General features: G+C 32.2%; 1 protein-coding gene across 8 annotated transcripts in view; it reads right to left on the reverse strand.

The window, feature by feature from the left end:
* The window catches only part of LOC148623032 (leucine-rich repeat serine/threonine-protein kinase 1-like), a 66,310-nt gene that overhangs the window by 37,652 nt on the left and 5,192 nt on the right, over positions 1-23,466 (reverse strand). For 3 of the 8 annotated variants that reach the window (XM_088573510.1, XM_088573506.1, XM_088573507.1), the window contains exons 1-5: positions 22,686-23,148; positions 11,043-11,287; positions 8,541-8,748; positions 956-1,132; positions 464-618 (exon numbers count right to left, since the gene is read on the reverse strand). In XM_088573510.1, coding sequence (XP_088429636.1) covers positions 464-618; positions 956-1,132; positions 8,541-8,748; positions 11,043-11,287; positions 22,686-22,704 — 804 coding nt within the window. In that variant the 5' untranslated portion in view covers positions 22,705-23,148. Of the gene's footprint in view, positions 1-463; positions 619-955; positions 1,133-8,540; positions 8,749-11,042; positions 11,288-11,583; positions 11,735-22,685; positions 23,172-23,466 lie in introns of those variants that run through there. The other 5 variants (XM_088573512.1, XM_088573511.1, XM_088573509.1 and 2 more) reach the window with 5 other exon arrangements.

The raw sequence follows: 23,466 nt of genomic DNA on the forward strand, positions 1-23,466 counted from the left end.
GTATGTCAATCAATAACATAAGAAGGCCAACCTTCATAATAAGTTATATCGTAAGCATTTGGACAGTTTAAGGAGCTGTGTGATTCTTATATACCTCCAAACTTTATTTACACTGGGTATAATTAACTCTAATAATATTAATTATGTTATAAAGAAATTTTATCCTTCTCAAATTTTAAATCATTTAAGCAATTTTATTAAGTTTCATGAAAACTGGTAAAAATGTTTATGAGATATTGTTGAGAATTGGAAATAATTCCATTTTGTAAAACCTTTCTCTGAAGTTAAAAATATATAAATTCTAACATGGCCTGACATGTTCACTTTGTAAACAAAGGCCTCTCTAATAGCATAATTCCCTGCTTGAACATGCGCAATCATTGTGATGAAAGGTCACTTTTCATTATGTTCATCAATAATTGAGGGTCCCAATCTCTATATTATTCCCTCCCATCAAACTTACCCCAGCTTCTTCATCATCATCACACTGATCCTCATTCCTGAAGTGTACACATGTCTCTAAAATCCTCCCAGCTATATCAGGAAAATCTTGGCATATCTTCTCTGTTAATGTAGCTCCCATATCATACAGAAACTTGGCAACTTCATAATGATTTCCTAAACAATTATAACAATGCTATTATTATCAAATGGTTTAGTATAGACTCCACAAATTGTCCAGGACAATTACATTACAATATACAGTTTCTATCACTAATTTCTTGCTCATCTATACCTCTGATTTAAGATGTTATTATTTTTGATTTTTTTTAAAAGTTACTTCTGACTCTAGTCAGATTCAGATTTACTACATTTGTATTACTTACTTTCAATACATAAATATTGCATTTCAATTTGTAAATAAGCAAATCTCAGAAATTAAGTATTAAGAAAAATATGCATCATATAAAAAAAATGTCTTGGTCATGTAACTTCATCAATGGTATATATTTACCAGAGCATGCAGCATACATAGGAGTACCATTATCACAATCTTCTAGATGGCTGACAAACAGTCGTGGATGGTTTATATCCATCGATGGACTCAGCCACATTTTAACCATCTCCAGATTACCTCCCCTACAGGCAGCATATAGCAGACAGCTCCGTACACCATCATCTTTCACCATCTCTGTAGAAAAATTAAATTGAAAATATTTCTCTATTATAAATATCTGGGCTATATCTGGTCAATATGTCTTACTCCCAATAACAAAAAATTCCTAGTTTATATTCAATCTTATTCCATAGCCTTTATAAAGGTATATAATGGAAATTGCAGGTCGAATATACAAATTAAGTTAATATATTAAAACAAAATTGAGTAAGTCTCACTTAAAGTTAACTAGTTCACCAGTAGCCTCAACTATTATACTCAGCAACTATCCTAAAGCACCACGTCATCAACTATAATACTTAGAAACTATCCTAAAGCCTCAATTCATCATTAAACATTATTTCATAAACATTAAAATTTTACTGAATCTCACTACATTAATAAGAATTAAGTGGATAAGTAAATCAACAATGTTTAGTATAACCAATAATGTAATAAAAGAAATTTTGTCAAAACTAAATAAATGGTTTCAATAGTCAGTGGAAACTACAAACAAATAAATATAAAATGGAATAATCAGAAAGTTATAACTCTTATTTTTTAAAAGCAAATTTTAAAATCAGAATGTGGTATAAAATTATATCATAGATACATGTAGCAATGCTGTATTCAAAGACAAAGAGATGAATAACATGGTTGACTGTTGTCATTAATACAAGTCACCTTCTGTGGAAAAATAATAATAGCAAACAAAAAAGAAGAGATAGAGTTATAATGGTCAGATTATTCCAGTAACTCTATAGAAGCCAAAAAAAAAAAAAATAATAACCAGTACCAGTATATTACATTCAAAAGTATGAAAGCAATGCTGTGACAAAAAAAACATGAAGTTAGGCATACTCCCAAGCTTACAACATATCCTATCTACATAAAGCCACAGACCAAATTTGAAATCAATCCATCCATTCAGAGTGGAGATTTTTGTGACAAAAATTTTCTTTATCATTCCATATAAGGAAAAAGTCCCACAACCCAGGAAGCACCAAAATCACTTATATCTATATACACCCTCACACTAAATCTGAAATCAATCCATCAATTTGGAGCCAAGATAATTGTAATGAAATTTGGACAGACAAGGTGATTCCAATATACCACCCATTTGTAGAGTTTGTGAAGATCCTTTAACAAGAAACTTAATTATTCCCTTGCTTTACTGATACTTGATTAATGTAGTATTTACACAGACATGTACATATAATGTATATATATTGTCATTAATGGCATTCAATAATTAAAACATTCCAAATAAATTTATGCTACGTGTCAAAGTAGGATTCATAATTTCATAGGCAGAGATTGTGTCTGGAGGATCATAGGCAGAGATTGTGTCTGGAGGAAAAGTAGTCCAATTGATTCTTTTTATAATTCTGAGAAATTTATACATTTCCTGAAGAAGATTCCCCCCCTACCCCATACCTTGAAATGACAACAATTGTTTATCATAAATACTACTGGGCTAAGGTGTACAGTACTGTCTTCTCCAAATCAGATCCTATATAAACCAGAGCTGTTATTATAAAAGGCTTGAGAAGTATATGTCTATGATATAGAAATAATGTTAGTAACATTTAGTTCTTCAGCTTTCTTACCTCCACAAGCTTCTGTAATATTATAACTTATTATTTTAAATTATTTGATACATGAATAAGTGACTTATCTGAACATCAACAAATATTTTGGAAGTGTAGCTTTTAACTCAAAACATTGCTAACTATAATGACAAATCATGATGTTTCATAAAAAAGTAAAGTAGTGCAGCGGATCCAACTTAATGGGCTTAGAGGGTATAAGGCTATATCATATGTCAATGGAAAGAAATATCAATGTATTTTTTTTTAATATCTGAAAAGTGGTAAAATTTTCTGCTATTTTGCATTAATTAAAGGAGAGCTCAAAGATCAACCCCAATACACATTGATAAGTAATTAAAGTGAAATCATTCATTGTAGGTATCAGTAAAGAAGTTACATGTAAAGATCATATGTATAGAATTTCAAAAATGTAAATTCTCTGCTTTAAACCAACAATATTAGGTAGCTTTTCTTCCAATTTGCATTTGAATATGTATTGTTTTCCAATAAATAACAAAAGATTAAATTTGATTTTATGCCTCAGGAACACTGAAAAAAAGAGAGCTTTTTTTCCATAACAAAATCAGAATAGTATTTTCTTAGAAAAATTTTAAAATCATATAAGATATTTGAAGTGACTAAACAGTCAAAAAACAGATGTTATATAGTCTCCATGCTCTTATTACAAAAAGAACACAAATTTGAATCTTTTATATGAATCTTGTACAAAAACATACAACTCCATGTAAAAACTTGTATTGAAAATTTGCAAGATAAGCATTACATACATCATTTTCTTGAATAAAAATGAATTAAAACAGACTTCTCCACATTTCAAGTAATTTTCAGTTATCAACATACCATAAGAATGAATATTTTAGGAAACATTATTTGGGAATGGGGAAAAGTTGGTACAGGCATTGTAAACGCTACCGTCCAGAATGACATCATTTACAGACTGACACTAACTTATAGCACTTAACTTATAAAAAAATAAGTTACTTTATATTCAGGTTTTTATGTTGTATCAACAGTTCAGAAACAGAACAGTTTATCCAAGAATTGATTTCGTATTTTACAATTTTAGTATGATTGATTGATTGATTGTTGGGGTTTAATGTCCAAACAGCAATATTTCAGCTATATTCAGGCGATACAATTTTAATAAAATCAGTAGTTAAAATACATGAAAATTTGCAACTTTGAACTCATTTTGCTGCAGATCGAATCACGATTGTGTTTATTTTATTTGTTATTCAGTACAAAATGTTTAGATATACATTGTAATATTCTACGGTGCCTTATTATCTCTTAACCAATGAAAATGCAATAAAATGCAACAATATTTAGAGGCAATTTTGTTCTCCGATTTTAAATAAAAATAGTATTTTGTCGGAAAAAGTTCTTTTTTATATTTTTGAAATTCTATACAAGAGATCTTCATATGTTAATTGCTTTCTGATACCTTCAATAAACAAAATTATTTAAATTACTTATCAAAGTGTATTGGCATCTTCTAATTAATGTAAAATAGCAGAAAACTTTACCATTCTTCACTTTGATAAGTACGATATTCAAAAACTACATTGATTTATTTTTCCATTGACATATGACTTTCTAGGCTCATTAAACTCGAAAACTAAATCACTTTTAAATGCCTGTCACCAGCACTTCAGTTCAAGCCTAATAATTTTATCAAAAACTGCCCTGCAATTAAAACTTAATCAGAAACTTGAAATAGATATAACTACAGATCAATTATAACTTCCAATAAGTCCTGAATATATCACTATAAACAAAAGTCTCTTACTCTGTCAACAATTATCCATGAAATCTCAATTTCAATCTGGTTAAGTAAAATCTAAATCTTCCTGTTTGGAATCTTAAACCACTTTCAAAAAATGTTTGAACAATTTTACTCAATATTTCAATAAATGCAAACTAGTGACATATCAAAATGTATAACACACCTTGAAATAAATGTGATATTCAAATAACTTATCAAATTATTTGAAGTCAATGTTTAGACATCCAGATCACTAAATATTGCAGAATGACAGACTAAGAGATGGAATCATAGGTGTTAACCTTCTAAGGAGATTACCACCTCAAAATTTTCTCAAAGCAGGAAATTTGCCAAGTTCCTGTTTTTGTAATATGTTTTGATTATCATTTTAACTTGAAATATGGAAGAAATTCCACAAATATGGCTAATCTAAACAGGAGGAAGATTCTTTAATTACGGCTAATCTAAATAGGAAAAAGATTCCTTAAATTTTCCCAAACAGCCAAAAGCAGGAGAGTTAAAACCTATGGATTGAATAAGGACAGGTAAGAGGTAAGAAAGTGACTTTTATAAAATCTAATTTTTTTTCCTGTTAAGCATTTCAGTTGTCATTGTGTTTAATTCTAAGTGAAACATTAGTAAAGTTACATGTATAGAAAGTACTTAATACTATTTCAATGACAAATACACTTGTGAATCTTCAATTCACACAAAATAAGCTTCAATTTACATAAAATATCATATAGAAACTGTATATACATGTTTAAAAAATAATTATAATGTTTTGTGCGATGTAGATGATGCAGGGATCTACTGTTAAAAGAGTAATCAAGGGAACCAAAGTTATAGCGGTAATCAAAAGAATGCAATCCAAGGACAAAGAAGAGACACGGAAAACAGACGTACACAACAAAAAACATAAAGTAACCAAAATCATACATACAAAGTAACATAAGCAAATGAGTAACTTGGACTCCACTAAAAACTGGGAGCATGGAACAGGTGCACCGGTAGGGTAAGCATCCTCTGCCTTTCTAGAAACACCCACCGAGTTGCTTATAAAAAGTCAAATCCGGGGGAGACAAACGAGGAAAGGAAATCAGTTTTCATGGTGCAGATGGATACACCATTACGATCCACGAGTTCATGATGACAACCATAAAACTTCTGTAGTGATGACTTCAATCTTGTAGCAACAAAACCCTGTTCCAGAAACCTATTTGTTAGAGTTCTTGCATGATAAAAAAGTCTGCGTAGTTTTGGCAAGCTCTGGCATAACATTTGAGTTGTGATATGAACACTCCATATGCAGGTGCTGAAGGGATAAAAAAACTGCAATATGTCCAATATAGTTATGTAGTCTTTCTCATAGTTGTGTAGTCTTTCTCATGGTTATGTAGTTTTTCTCATAGTAATGTAGTCTTTCTCATAGTAATGTAGTCTTTCTCATAGTTATGTAGTCTTTCTCATGGTTATGTAGTCTTTCTCATAGTAATGTAGTCTTTCTCATAGTTATGTAGTCTTTCTCATAGTAATGTAGTCTTTCTCATAGTTATGTAGTCTTTCTCATAGTAATGTAGTCTTTCTCATGGTTATGTAGTCTTTCTCATATTTATGTAGTCTTTCACATGGTTATGTAGTCTTTCTCATATTTATGTAGTCTTTCACATATTTATGTAGTCTTTCTCATGGTTATGTAGTTTTTCACATATTTATGTAGTCTTTCACATATTTATGTAGTCTTTCTCATAGTAATGTAGTCTTTCTCATATTTATGTAGTCTTTCTCATAGTTATGTAGTCTTTCTCATATTTATGTAGTCTTTCTCATGGTTATGTAGTCTTTCACATATTTATGTAGTCTTTCTCATGGTTATGTAGTCTTTCACACATTTATGTAGTCTTTCTCATGGTTATGTAGTCTTTCTCATATTTATGTAGTCTTTCACATATTTATGTAGTCTTTCTCATGATTATGTAGTCTTTCTCATAGTAATGTAGTCTTTCTCATAGTTGTGTAGTCTTTCTCATGGTTATGTAGTTTTTCTATAGTAATGTAGTCTTTCTCATAGTGTACTTATTTTTTGCTTTTTTCACATAGAACATAAAACATATAACAAAGTCTACCTTTAAAAGACTCAAACAAGTTTACCAGTAAAAACAGCAAAAATGTGTACAGGCAGATATAATTTGTGAGAATTCATACATGAAAAGTATTTGTGTAGGGGAGTTAGTAATGATCTCCCTGTGAGAATGAATACAGGAACAGTATTTGTGTAGAGAAGTAAGAAATATTCTCCCTGTGATAATGAACACATTAACGGTCGATATTTGTGAAGAGGAGTTAGTGATGCTCTCCCTGTGAGAATGAATACAGGAACAGTATTTGTGTAGAAGAGAAAGTAATGTTCTCCCTGTAAGAATAAACACATGACCGTGAACAGTATTAGTGTAGAGGAGCAAGTAATGTTCTCCCTGTGATAATTAACACATGAACGGTATTTGGGAAGGAGTAATCATGGGAACCAAGGTTATAGCGGCAATCAAAAGAATGCAACCCAAGGACAAAGACCAGACATGGAAAACAGACATACACAACAAAAAACACAAAGTAACTAAAATCATACATACAAAGTTACAAAAGCAAAGGAGCAACTCGGACTCCACCAAAAACTGGGAGCATGGACCAGGTGCACCGGCAGGGCAAGCGTCCCCTGTAGAGGAGTAAGTAATGTTCTCCCTGTGATAATGAACACATGAACGGTACTTGTGTAGAGGAGTAAGTAATGCTCTCTCTGTGATAATGAACACATGAACGGTATTTGTGAAGAGGAGTAAGTAATGTTCTCCCTGTGATAATGAACACATGAACGGTATTTGTGAAGAGGAGGAAGTAATGCTCTCTCTGTGATAATGAACACATGAACAGTATTTGTGAAGATAAGTTAGTAATGCTCATCCCGTGGGAATGACAACATGAATGGTACTTGTGAAGAAGAGTTAGTCATGTTCACCTTGTGAGAATGAATCCATTAGCAGTTTTTGTGTGGAAGAGTTAGGCCCAAAAAAGGTCTTGGTTCCTGCTACAATCAAGAAACTAGAAGTCCTGTTTCTCAAAGGCCCCTGCATCATTTGTTAGAAGATATTTTTTTTTAAGCAATCAGATGTATGTGTAAGACACTAATGATGCCCCAGCTCACTAAATTTGCCAAATTAAGAACATGTTTATTTTTGTATGACGACATGGTATAAATGAAGTTCAAAATCTGTATGAGGCATTTCTGAGTAAAATGACTCAGTGTAACTATCACCAATTTCCGTAATATTTCACGAAGATCAAAATCCTATGGCCCTGCACACCTTCATCATGTGTAGAAATATCCTGTAAAATATTCTAGATGTAGTTCAAAAACTGTACAAGGAGATAGCCAGACAAGCCATGATCATGTGTAATTCGGACAGTATGACAGACGGACTGACAGACTGCATGACAGACGGACGAACAGACAGGGGTAAATTAATATGCCCCCGACTGTTTGTCACAGGGGAATAAAAATAGGGTAAGTAGGTAGGAAAAATTATTTGTTATTTCAAAAACATTTTTCATTGAGTTAATGGGGAAACAGTGTACACTATAACAGTGCTTGAGCAAGATGGCCATTAAATGTTTAGGGTAGGCACAATAAACTAGGATATGGTAAGGTTGCAGGAAAAAGACTTATTATTCCGACCCAGTTGGTATAGTTTCCCTTTTTACCTTTTGACCTTAAAGACACACGTCCATGCAAACGCAAGTCACCTGATAGTGATTCTGTTTCCCGATTGGACAAATACTGATATCTTTGTGGCGTTAAAAAAAAAACTGTATCGAAAATTGTGTGCCACGTGTTATTTCCTGAATAGAATGTATAAAATTGTAAGTAAAGAGAACAAATTTTACAGAGTTGGCCATCTTTTTTTAAAGATAGTACATGTCCTTTTTTTTGTTTTTGGCCTTAGTAACACTCACCCTGTGAGAATTAATACATGTACAGTATTTGTGTAGAGGAGTTAGTAATGCTCACCCTGTGAGAAATTACAAGATGACGTACTTGGTTGATAACTCAATAGATGTCGTGCAACTTCAGTCTGTCCATACAGAGAAGCCAAATAAAATGGTGAGTTTTCTGAGAAGATGGGATCTTCGTCTGTCTCCAGAATGGCACCATTTGCCAACAAGATATCTATCAGTAAGTAATTTCCATTCTTAGCTATGATCTGTAGAGGGGTTCCCTGCAATCAAAGTACATACACATATTTACTTCTAAATACATTATTTTCTATTATACTCTCTAAGACCTTAAATATTCATAGCCATTTCACTCTATACCTAGGGGCTCTATGTATTACACAGTCCTATATTCGGAGAATTCATAAGATATTTAAGTGTTTTGATTGTTGTTGCTGACACAGCTTAATAAAATGCTGCGCCACAAGCACATGCTACACCCCTCCTCCTCTTGTGAAAAAAAACATCATATTAAATATTACTGGAATAACACAGGTTTGTACAGGATGTCATCCTAAGTATATTCTGAGTCATTCCTTATTCCCGCTCAACAGGAAGTTTATATAAGAGACTGACAAACGTTGCTAACAACATGTTTTATATGATACCAAATTGAAGCAATAATTTTGATTAAGGGAGCAAAGACTTTTGCAATGAAAATTTTGAATGTCAATACATAAATTGAACAAATTTTGAAGTTCCATAAAACAGGAAGTTGAAAAAGAGAGAAACAAAAATTGTTACAACGTTTCAGTGTTGATGATATAATGTTTCTCCATTTGATTTCTTTCTAAGGTCTTTTCCATCAATAAATGTATGGGAGGGTTGGAAGTCAGTTTTTTGTGACACAACCACTCAAACATATTTTGTAAGGGTTAATGTAGCTCCTAAATTCCCCTCATACTGCGCAAAATCAGAAAAAAAACTTTTTTACAAAAAAACTAAAAAAAATCAATAACTAAAAAATAAAATAAGAATCATCACAAAAAAGTATACAGATCTTCAGATTATTATAACTAACAAGTGTGTAAAGTTTTATGCAATAATCATAAATATTTCATATATACGATGCAACATGTGAAAATACACCCCCTTTTTATAAAAATAACTCAATAACTCAACAATTAAATATTGAATCATCACCAGAAAGTACACCGATCTTTAGATTGATATAAATAACAAGTGTTTAAAGTTTTAAGCAATAATTATAAATCATTTTTGAGATACGGTGTGACGTGAAAAGATGTGACGTGAAAAAAACACTTCCTATTTTAGTTACAAAGTCCAAAAACTCAAAAAGTTTTAATCTAATTTTCACCAAAAAGTATACAGACCGTTTGACCATCATAAGAAACACCAATTTTAAATTTAAACAAAGAAATTTTGACGATTTGTTTTCAAGTTACAGAGCAAAATATTTAAAACGGACAGCCAGATGCCAGACACTTGTATACCATAATACATCCAGTCAAAATTGACTGTGTATAAAAAGGTCAAATGTACAATAGCATATGTTGACTAACAGAAACTTTAATCTCAACAATGTTGTAATGGACATAATTGCATTGGTAATGTGATTGTACATAGATAGATGACAAGAGATGTACAACACTGACAATATCATCTGTAACAGACTATATGTATAGATTTATTCATTTTTCAAAAGTGCAACAGAGTAAGACAAGATATGCATTAGTATTGGTTGAGTTCACTACAGTCTAATGGAAAGATCTGTTCAAATACCAAATATCACATCTGTCAAGTTCCTCATTTGCTTTAAATTTAGCTAAATAGCTTAAATTGTCTTTTTTTTTTCTTTATGCTTAAAACAATTCCGTATTACAATGATACAAGGATACTTGTATCTTAATGTTAAACACTTCTGAAAATTAAACGAAGCACATTTATAGATAGAACCTCCTTTCCTTGTAAATATTTTGTAAACAGAAAAAAAACTTTAAGAATCAATCTATGTTACACAAAACAGAACATCACATCTTGCCCTAACAGGCCCACAGTGATATTCCCTTTCTCGACCAAGTGACGCAGTGATTTACCAAATCAGGTCTTTCACAGGAGTGTTAGTTGTGTTGATGTTATTAACCTCCAAACAAAAGTTAATCTGCATCTTTATCTTTTTCCATTCTTCTTAATATTTTATATTTTCTATCTCAGGTTACTGCCCTGATACTAAAAAATAATGCAAATTTCTAATGACAACACTACATCAAATTGACTGTGAAATGATTAAATAAACAGAATAAAGTATTAGCTCACTGTAATATTTTCTGCCTCAACTTCAAAATAGCCATTATTCTGTAAAGACCCTTTCATGCTATTTTTCTGGGCATGCTCAATCAGTACTTCTACAAGGTAAATGCAACACTTTCATGTAAAATTTTATAGAACACTGTTAGCATTTACCTTGTGGAAGTACTAACTGAGCATGCTCAGAAAAATAGAACAAAAGGGTCTATTGAACAACAGTAAATTGAGATGTATATCATGTAAATTTTACCTCATTTGATGATAAATTGACATCACAGCCATGATCTATGAGAACTTTAACATGAGCTGCACTGGAACTGTTCAGTGTACAGACATAGTTCAGTAATGGTAGATCATTAAACAGGGGTAATGCTAGAACATTTCTTTCATCACCATCAGCATCCCAATCTTCTATTAATGTAGTTAGTCCATCCTGTAACAGTTCAATGTCATCACCACTCAACAGTTCTGTAAATCCCTGTATGTTCACCATATCTGAACAAAATAAAGAACAAAACTTTCATGCAATATTTCAGGTAACTGGTTGGACAGACTTTTTTTCTGATCAAGAACTAACCAATCCATCAGTTGCTTAATTGCATGTTCAGGTACTACTTAAAAGTTGTAAGAGGTCACAACAACTATGAAAGACAGACAGACTAAGGGCATGCGCTAGGATCAAATTTGAAATAAAAAGGCAGGATTAAAATTTTCAAGATATAAAAAGCCAGGACAGGCCATGAGAACATGAAACATAGTGTGACAATGTTCTAACAACTAAAAATTCTTACCAAGTTTGCAGTTCGAGACATCTAAACTTGAACTTAGAGATGTGAATCCTTGTCAAGTTGTCTATGAAGCACCTACATGCTTCTGTTGTTATTTATAAGTCTGGTGAAATGGCAGTCATAAAAATAATCTTGCTGGTAATCAATGACAAATACACAGAAAAAATAAACTTTTAGTACCAGTACAATGTACTATAAACAAAAATGTTTATCTTATCAAAGATGTACAATCAGAGCTTTGTAATAAAACAAGATAAATGGTCACTGTAAATGAACAGTGACTACAAAAAGGTATTAAGTACAACTTCCAGTCACATGTGCATGCAGAAAGGTAAACCATATCAGGACAACTCTGGTACTAAGAAATGCATAATTTGTGACCCAATTTACTGGTACATTTACTAATATGGAGTAGGCATTGCCTATATCAGCAAGCACCATGAGCTTTACTGTATTCTTACCGTCTGTGTGAGACTCATGAGAATAGAAAAGGACATTGAAACTGCTTTAACACACAGGGGTGGGAGTCTGATAAGAATTTTTGTTTTGCAAGCACAATATATTATATTTCAGCAGCAAGCGAAATCAATATTTTATATTGAAAATCTGCCCTGTTAATGAATGAGTAAAAAAAAATATTTTTTTTCCAAACATTTGAACATTTATTTATTTAAAAAAAAAAAAAAAAAAGATCCCAGCACCTAGTCCCCCTTTTCCCCTCACTGTCAAAATGGTCAGTGACTTTATAGCACTTTGCCACACTTTACAAATCCAACCCTTAAGTGCATCTTTAACAACATCCTTTTTCAGTTTTAGCAGGTCAGATTAATTTGTATAGATAGTGGAAATATTACGGTTCTCCACGGATGGCGGTAATATTTTTTACATATCATGTGACGTAAGCAAAAATCAGATGCAACAAACAGCTGTAAATTCCAAAAATGAAAAGGATTGTCTTTCCTATCTTAGAAAAGCTATATATGCTTTGATTTAATACAATCAGAGTTAAGGTTCTTGACAACAGCAGCAGTGGAACAGAGAAGATACACTTACATACATCCACGTTTTTTCCAAACTTTTTAAAAACACATCAAATATTCATTTCTTTTAATACGTAAATAAATTAGAAAAGACTCAAAAACTATCAGAAAAAATGAAGTTATTTTTATTGAAACATAATCTTAACCTCTATATTTTTATTTGTTTGAACTAAGGAAACAATGAATTTTCTCTGTAAGGACAGTCACTATTTGTTATTTCCAGGACATGACTTTTTTTTCATTAGTATATTGGGGAGCCTTAAGGAAAATTAAGAAAGTACATGTAATAACTGTAGAGTTACACTGCTTCACGGTGCTCCATATAAATAGCATGCTTAAAACAGTATCAATAAGTACTGGCACAATATTTAGTTAGAATGATGCAATCATACTACTTGTCCAGGTAGTAGGTACAGCTGCTATGAGTATCATACTTATTTGATACTGTAAGCCAATTTAATTAAGATGACAGTTCATTACCGCTTCTTATGAAGCCAGATAAATACTGACTATCACTGTTGAGAAGTAACTTTAGGCATGTAGGTCATTTATCACTTAAGCAATTTAAGACCCACCAAATTGAAGTAAGATCCATCACCAAATACTCAAGTTATCAGAAGAAAACCAAGTGTTCACAGACTCCCAACAGAAATGATGCAAACAATGGCACATCAATCCATTTTCAATATAGTTGTTCTAACTTATTTCAAGTCTTTGAAGGATACATGTACTTTTATGTCCATAGTAGCACTGGCGTCAACGTGATGATCGTAACTGCAGTTACTATCATCAACATGGCGTAAGAATATTCAGGTTAATTTTATGCGGCTAATTTCTATATATATATTTTATATTTATATTGTGTCAATAAATATGAGCTAGTTCACTGAATGGTCGTTTTCCATAAGGTAGAAAGTTGATGAAAAGAAAGAAAACCGAGATGCAAAAAAATTTGATGAAGATTGTAACTATAAGTATTGATGTTCTTAACTGCCTGTTTCAACCAAACTGGGATTGATAAATATGATTGTGGTGCAAGTTAAACAAGTATGTTATCAGCTAAAAGAGTGATAATAATACTTGTCACATAAAAATTGATCATTTAGACAGCTTTTTTGGGCTGAAAATTGAACTGCTACAGTGAAAAAAATAGCAAAAAGTGTAGCATCTGTCCCTGGTTATATAGGAAATCTTTAGTATTCAAACTGATCCTAGAAAATTTATATCATTTAATCTTTTTAATGTTCTTTGTCCATCTATTTATCCTTTTTCAAACTTAGTATTTCTTCATTTCATAGGTTAATGAGAAACATGGATTATCACCAGGAAAAAATTACACAAAATACTAGCAACTTGCTTGATGAAAGACGAAAGCGGAAGAAGAAAATTCAAAAGTTGCCTGCCACTAAAATTACCAAATTATTTGATGGGTTTAGTGCAAAGGTTGACAAGATTTTTGGATAGCCTTCTCTTCTTCAAGAACAAGTTTTCAAACCTAAATAAATACATATAAGCGTCTATAACTTCACTAAAGTTATTTAAGCTATATCTAGGCGATGAACATGAAATGATGATGGAATGAAAAATGGGGATACGGAGACCAAGAACAACATCATGAGACAGAAGAAAGGACTTACCAAGAATGTGAAATTCCATGATGACATTACAGTGAAAAATCTTGGACTGATGTCACACTTAAATTCTAATGAAGATCTAGATAACATTTGGTTTTACAACTATAGTGTGTATGGGAAACTGAAGGATAGCAAACACCAAATAAGGTTTGACTTTTTTGACAATTTTAATGAGAAGATTAGAAAGAAGTCTGCTGAGTTAAAAGGCAAAAAGTAAGAACTGATATATTTGGTTTTTTTTATGTAGTTAATATTATACAAAGGGAAATAACTCAACTATAATTTTGAAATTTTGATCAAACACCTAGGTGAAAAGTTATTTAATAAGATGGCAACATAAATATTTTTGCTTTACTGCCTTCAGTTAATTCAGTTATTTTTTAGTCCTTTTAGGCTTAACTCTCCATTTTATTATATTCCCATAATAGTGTTTTCCTTTAGCAAAATAGCCTGTTTCAGAATCAACACTTTTCTTTTTTGTTTGATCTAAAACATTGGCAATGTTATTTAATATTACATTTATATTGTGTTTTTGTTTGTTGGGGTTTAACGTCTGAGCAGCAATATTTCAGCTATATTCAGACAATGAACATGAAATTGATGATAAAATGAACATGAAATGAAAAAAAAAGGATGGGTCACAAGGATAATAGGGTCGACAAATTTTGATTGCCACTGGAAAAAAAGGGGGATGGGTAAGGTCGGGCAATTTAGCCTCCTGTGGTGGAGCGCAAAGGTTCCTACTCCTATCGAATACCACAGCAGGGTTCTTTAACGTGCGAGGAATGTGGCATCTTTCCCAACACGGTGCACCACTATGGCTTGCGGTCAGGTTTTCCACATTATAGCCTGACAACCCCAGCATGTAACACGCCAGGGGTACCCCATTCCATCACCTGGGGCACACATCCCAGTTGCTCTGCGGACCTGCACAGGGCCATTCATATTGTGAGTTATATCATGAATATGGATAGTAATGTAACAGTACTTTCCATGAATGTAAGGGGCCTATTTTCAAGTAAAAAGAAACACTTGGATGTTTTTGATTGGCCATTGTCTGTTTTCAAGAAACCCATAGTAATGTTGATGTTTGTAAATAATGGGAAGATGAATGGGGTAATACTTGCACATTTAGTCACTGTAATAATAGATACGCTGGTGTTTGGGTAATGTTTAAAGAGGGTCTTGATTTTGTTATTCATGATTCTACGACAAATGGAAGATATATTACTATTGATCTTACTTTGTATGAACACAGATTATCTTTGGTTTGTTTGTATGGACACAATTATGATGATCCATCATTTTTTGACACTATACTACAGAGATTGTTATCCTTCTCTAACACTAGTTTTTTTTATTATGTGGTGACTGGAATGTTGTCCAAGACTGTAGTCTTCATACTTTTAATATCTTACACAATCGAAATCCACAATGCCACCAAAAGATTGAAGAAATTATTGAAAAGTTAGAATTAGTTGATCATTGGTGAGTATGCCATCCTAATGAGAAAAAGTTTACTTGGCATCAGCCTACATCTATAAAACAAAGTCGATTGGACTATTTTTTAGTAACTGAAGATATATTTTCACTTATGAAAAACACTAAGATTATTCCTGGTTATAAAACTGATCACTCTGCCATTATTATGTCTTTTGCAGCTAGCCTTGTAAAACGGGGAAGGGGAATTTGGAAATTTAACTCCCAACTATTGAGGGATTCAGAATATGTTGCATTAGTCAAAAAGTGTATAAGATACACAGTTTCTGAGTATTATCTCTCTGGTGACATTACTAATTTGTTTGAAGTTACCTTTTCATGCAATGATCAGCTGTTTTTTGAAATCCTAAAGATGAAACTCAGAACTCTGTCAATTACTCAAAGTGTAGCTAAAAATAAACAAGCTAAAGAGGCTACTTGTATTATAGAACAACAGGATAAAGACATTGAGCATGCTATGAACATCTCTCCCAGTGCAGAATTGCAAACATTATTGAATGAGAAGAAGTTAGAACTAGAAAATCAGAGGTCTAAAAGGATAGATGAGTTACTTTTACGATCACATGCAAACTAGCACGAAAATGGGAAAAACGCTCCCAATATTTTTGCAAGCTAGAAAAAAAAAATTCTATAAAAAAGACAGTAACAGAGATGATTGATGATCAGGGAATACATATTTCATAACAGTCAAAAATTCTTCTTGAACAACAGAATTTTTATAAATCTTTGTATTCAAGCATATATTCTGGTTGTGGAAATGATTTATTTTTTAAGCATGCTGTTAAACTTACACAAGATCAAAGTGACCTTTGTGAAGGTAACATAACATTTAATGAGTGCTCTTTTGCACTAAAACATATGAGAAATGGTAAAAGTCCTGGGTCAGATGAATTTACCATTGATTTCTATATTTTTTTCTGGAAAGATCTTGGACCAATTCTGTTTCGATCCTTACAATTTAGTTATGAAAAAGGAAATTTTTCTGCTTTCCAGTATCAGAGTGTCATCACTTGTCTTCCTAAAGATGGTAAGGACAGTACATTAAAAATTGGTGCCCTCTTAGCTTGTTAAATACAGACATGAAGATAGCCTCTGCAGCAATTGCAAATCAGTTAAAAACCATATTATCCATTATCATAAGTGATACACAGAAGGGTTTTATTAAGGATAGATTTATAGGAGAAAATACTAGACTCTTATATGATCTGATGCACTATTTAGAATATCATGATATGCCACAGGATTAGTGTTATTCATTGATTTTGAAAAAGCTTTTGATTCCATTGAATGGGAATTTCTAGTTGCAGCATTAAAAAGTTTTAATTTCAGTCCGTCGATATGCAGGTGGTTCAAGACTTTCTATGTAGATGCCAAAAGCTGTGTAATAAATAATGGTAATGTGTCAAGTTTCTTCAATCTTCAACGTGGTTGTATACAAGGGGACCCATTGTCACCTTATCTGTTTATTATCAGTGTGGAACTATTACCTATTAAACTTAAATCAGACCCAACTATTCATTGTGTTATGGTACAAGAGAAAAAAAATTTATTAAGTCAATATGCAGATGATACATTCCTAATGTTAGATGGTAAGGAGAAATCTTTATCAGAGTCTTTAAATGTATCTGAGTTGTTTTCTAAGGCTTCTGGCTTAAAGATGAATGCATCTAAAACCAAAGCCATATGGGTTGGTAGTAAAACGTTTTCTGATCATGTATTATGTTCTAATAAAAACCTTCAATGGTCAGTCTCAAATTTTAAAGTTCTGAGATTAGAATTTTCATTAAATTCATATTAATTTTTCTAAGAAGGTTAAGGAAATGTCAGGTATATTGAAGTCATGGGAACATAGAAAACTTACACTCCTTGGTAAGGTTACAATTATTAAAACTCCTGCACTTCCATAGATTACACATTTGATGACAGCCTTACCCAATTTGTACAAATAGTATAAATGAGATTAATTCTTTATTTTTTTCACTTTATTTGGAATGGGAAATCAGAGAGAATTAAGCGTAATACACTTATTGGAGATTTCAAGCAAGGAGGATTGAACATAGTTCATTTGAGTCATTTGCTTATTATTTAAAAATTGGTTAGGTACATAGTGTACTACAAGATACAGGAGGGACATGGCAGTCACTCCTACTCTCTGATTTAACAATGTTTGGGGGTGAAAGAGTTTTTTCTCTACAAAAGGAAAAGTTGAAAAAGTTGTCAACTTCTTTTCACAATCCTTTCAGGAGAGATGTATTTTTTGTCAATGTACAAAGTGAAGCCAGTTTTTAAGAAAAGTACAAGAGAAATTCTTTCTTTAGATATTTTGAACTTTGTACCTGTGCTAGATTTTATGTTATATGACAGTTGGCAGCACCACGGTGTTCAAGTTTTAAAGGATATAATAAACTTTGAAAATAACAGATTTTTCACATTTCAAGAGTTCAAAAACAAAATTTTCACCAATAACTTTTTGAGCTACTATAGTATCCTATCACAGATTCCTAAGAGTATTAAGAACTTTGTTAAAGGCACTGCAATGAGAATACTTTTGTTAACTGTTAGAATCAGAAACTGCAGACTGGCAAAAATACTTCATTTTAACAAAAACATGTTGTTCTAACAGTTATCTGAGAAGTTTTCAATACAAACTACTATATCATATTATTCCTACAAATTCCTTCTTATACAGTATCAAGCTACAGCCAAGCAATCTATGTTCTTCTTGGAAACTAGATGAAGAAACTAAATTTATTTTATGATTTTCATATCACAAAACATTTCTGGTCATCATTTTTGCATCTAATACATTTGTACAACAGAGATTTTGTATTTACTAAGCAGCCAGTATTATTAGGGTTTCCTTCAGAAGATTTATTTTCTAATTTGTTGTTGATAATTGCAAAAAAACTATCTATATAGATGTAAATAAAAGGAAATTATACCAAATATGGTTGGCCTCCTCAACCGTATAAGACAGTACCAATCTCTTGAAAGTTATGTTGCAAATAAAAATTGAACATTAGATAAATTTGAAAAATATTGAGCTCCTTTACAAGCCATTTTTCCATCATAATTTTACTACACAGAAATTTTTATTTATATATATATTATTTATCATGTTCTCTTTTCTTCCTTTCTTGATTTTTATTCCAATTGAACTTCTCTTCTTTAGACACATTGCAGTCCAAACTTATATATTACAATGAACGAGTGGTAGGTGAATGATGTGAGAATGGAAATTGAATATATTTACTATCTTTTTCATGGTATTTTGTAAATATGTTATATGTATCTATAACACGTTTATATGTCAGTGATTATTTTCTGTACACCATAGTAAGGTGGTGATGTAAGGGAATTGTGTAAAATCCTGACTACTAAAAACAAATAAAAAAAAAATGGGGATGGCACACAAGGGAAATAGGGTTAATGAATTATGATTGCCACTGGAAATAGGGAGAAGTGGGTAGGGTCAGACAATTAAGCCTCATGTGACAGAATACTTTAGCAGGGTTCTTTAATGTAAGAACCTGGTATCTTTCCAAATACGTTGCACTGCTAAGGTTTGCGGTCAGGTTTTACGTATCATGGCCTGATGACCCTTGCATGCAGCACACCAGGGTTAACTCATTCAACCACCTGAGACACACAACCCAGTTGCTCTGTGGCCAGAATGCCTTAGCCCTCGGCCAAGGATCTGAGCCCTATTTAGTCCCTTTCTAAAGCTTAGTGCTGCTGCGTTCTATTTTGTTTACATCAAAACCCATACGAGGCCAATTTAATAAGGAAAACATTTAGATTTTGGTACTGATCTGGATATCATGTATATTTAAACAAGAGGCTCCCAGAAGCCTGAATCGCTCACCTGGTTGAATTTTTGCCTTTTAAGGGCAATAACTCTAACAAGGAGTTGTCAGATAAATTTTGGTTCCATTTGATTCATTGGACACATTTGTGAGCATTATGATAAGGATCATTTCAGCAATTGAAAGCTATTGGCTAAACCTAACAGATTTGGAGATGTATGCAAAAATCTGCAGTCTGATCCTACTGTTCTATTTTTAGAAATGGCAGCCATGTTTTTTCAGCGATCAAAAATCGGTCAGTTCGTTAAGAATACCCTATAAAACAAAAATACCAACTTTCATTGAATTTTGCAGAATAGTTTCTAAGGAGCAGATTTTTTAAAGTAATAACATCAAAAACAGCAAAAAACGTCAAAAAAGGGCAATAACCCCAACACGTGTCAACATATTTTCACCAAAATTTGACCACAGATAGATCTCTTCATGCTGAATAATTTTACCCCAGTCAGATTTTGGTTAAACGTAACCGTTTTGGAAAAATCTGCTGTCTGACCCCATTGTTAATTTTTAATAACAGTGGCCATGCTTTATGCTTTCATGCTTAACAGAACAAAAATCCAAACAAGTCATTTTGTTAAGGATATCCTTTAAAACAAAAATACTAACTTTCATTAAATTCTGTAAAGTAGTTTCTGAAAAGGTTTTTTTTAAAAAATAACATTCAAAACTGCAAAAAAAATCCAAAAAGGACAATAACTCCAACATGGGTCAACAGATTTTCACCAAATTTTGACCACAGATAGATCTCAACATGCTAAACAGTTAAACCCTAATTTGGCTAAACCTAACGGTTCTGGAGATATAAACTAAAAACTATTGTCTGACCCCTATGTTCTATTTTTAGTAATGGCTGCTATGTTTTTCAAAGGATCCAAAAATCCCCACTTCAGTTCTATGCAGGATACCCCAAGGAACATTTATACCATGTTTGGTTCCAATTGGTCAAGTAGTTTCAGAGGAGAAGAGTTTTGAAAAATTGTTAACGACGACAAACGCCAAGTGATGACAATAGCTCACATGGCCTTTGGCCAGGTGAACTAAAAAGAGGTAAATCGAAAAAAAATACATCAAAACTCGGCATCTTCCCTAAATACCTTTTTTTGATCTTGTTTGGCACCATAATGAAATCCCTGACCCCATTTTAAAACAGATTTTCAGTATATCAATAATATCTATAACTGTATAAAAAATCAGAAAAATTTGGGTGTAAGCCATTTTGTATCGTCCCACCTTAACATTCCTTGATGAGAGCAGTATATAACGGTTATTTAAAAAGAAATATATCAAAAATTAGAGTTATGATCATCTTTCCACAAAATTTGTCGAAGTTACATTCATCAATCTTTTAAGTTCCGATCATCATCATTTTCTTTTGGATCTCGATTTTCTTTCTTCTGGTCAACTTTGAATTTTATGGAAGTGACCATTCAATGAACTAGTTCAATACTATATTTATTGACACAATATAAACATGAAAATGAACTGTTATCATGGAGAAAATAGCCTTATAAAATTAACCTGCATATTTTCTGCCATGTTGAGATGATGGTAACTTCACGTTGATGACAGTAATTGTAGTACATTGAAACAATTCAAAATCAATATCATAGGGTAACACACATCTATACATATATATCTTTTAATAAGACACTTTGAAAAATATTGCAGGGGAGGGGGGTAGTAAACTAGAGGCTCAAGAGAGCCTGAATCACTCACCTGGTTAACTACTTGCTTATTTGAAAAACTTCAGGAATGAGACAGGCTAAGTTAAAATCAACTAAATTGTCAAATGCAGGAAATGCTTTTCATAGCATTTTCATGACCTGAACCAGAATTTTGCTACAGGCAACAATTTTTGAATTTTTTTTTCAAAAACCTGTCTTATGACCCCATTTTTAGTATAGGCAGCCATATCTATTCACGGATTAAAAATCACAACAGTCATTTAGAGCACAATACACTACAGAACTATTATACTTATTTTCATTAAATGATCTTAAATGGTTTTAGAGAAGAAGATTTTTAAAGTTGTACATGTGAAAAAAAAACAACAAAAAAACTGTTTCAGGGGTCGCAACACCTACATTAGTCAATGAACGGCATGGGTCATTATGCTTAACAATTATACCCATGCCAGAAATTTGGTAACGGCAACGGTTTTTGAGTTATTTGCAAAAAACTGCAATCTGACCCCCATGTTCTATTTTTAGTAATGGCGGCCATGTTTTTTCATGAACCGACAATCTCAACGATCAATTTGTGTTGGATACTCTAAGAAACATATATGCCAACTTTCATTGAATTCTGTGCAATTAATTTTGAGAAGAAGATTTTCAAAGTTGCACATGCGAAAATACAAAAAAAAACTGTTTCCAGGGCTGTAACTCCTACATCAGTTGACCAATCGTTTTGAAAATTTTGGCATAGGTCTGCCCAACCAGAAATTTGCTAAAGCAACAGTGTTTAAGTTAATTGCAAAAAACTGCCATCTAACCCCATGTTCTATTTTTAGTAATGGCGGCAATGTTTTTTATGAATCAACAATCCCAACAACCATTTTGTGTGAGATACCCTGAGAAATATAAATGCCAACTTTCATTGAATGATTTTGAGAAGAAGATTTTCAAAGTTGCACATGTGAAAAATGCAAAAAAACTGTTTCAGGGAGTGTAACTTCTACATCAGTAGACCAATCATTTTGAAAATTTTGGCATAGGTCCATCTCATGATGCTGAACAATTTTGCCAGAAATTTGCGAAGGCAGCGGTTTTTAAGTTATTTGCAAAAAACTGCAATCTGACCCCTACGTTCTATTTTTAGTAACAGTGGCCATGTTTTTTCATGGATCAAAAATCCCAACAGTCATCTTGTGCAGAACACCCTAAGGAACAAACATCCCAAGTTTAAAACCTGTCAGTCCAATAGTTTCAGAGGAGAAGATTTTTTTAAATTTGTCCACGACAACAACGATGGACACCAAGTGATGGCATAAACTCACTTGGCCTTTGGCCAGGTGAGCTAAAAAATTAGTTGACAAATGAATTCATAAGTAATGTATTTCAAACCTTGTTGACACACATCCATGTTCCTAACACATAAACAGGTATTCAGTGTGTATCAATATTTGGCTGATCTTCCTCATTGTTAATATCACAAGGGTGTGTTTATTCAATTTAAGATATTGAGATATCACCTGGAAAATCCCTCAATTCAATAATGAAAATAATATAATACTTAGTAATGTGCTGATATCTAATAGTTAATAATCTTTAAGATGAGATAGAAACGCTTGTTCATCCTGAGACATCTACATTAATCACTATACAAAAGATACATGTATGTCCAATGACACATTGTTTAACTAAGTTAACCCATTATATGATGTACATCAAAACAAGAATATTCCCACTTCTTTCATTCTTCTTTTCCACTTTAAGTTTCAGGTATGTTTTATAATCCTTATCAAATAAATACATGTAGTTGATTGATTAATATACATGTACATGTATATCCGTTTTAGAATAGGTTCCATTAATATTTTTATCTGTATTATACTGACCTTATTTTATTGTTTCCAGAAAGTATAAAGTATCAATTAAATCACTTAAAAAAATCAACTATGATGACCTTTGAACTTGTTAAGTTTAAAGCAAATGTACATATAGGAAGGGAAACTCTTCCTGAATACTTTAAATTATGGAGTTACAAGTACCTATTGAATGAATATATAAAATCAGTTCTTTTGCATCATTGAAATGGAAAAGAAAGCTTATATCAGATAGCGAAAATTATTTTCCATGGTGATTGATATATCATATACATGTATATGCAGATGAGAGTGATCAT

Source organism: Perna viridis, chromosome 3, assembly GCF_037379345.1.
Source record: "Perna viridis isolate PV_CMFRI_1.1 ecotype Kerala chromosome 3, ASM3737934v1, whole genome shotgun sequence".
Lineage (NCBI taxonomy): Eukaryota > Metazoa > Mollusca > Bivalvia > Mytilida > Mytilidae > Perna > Perna viridis.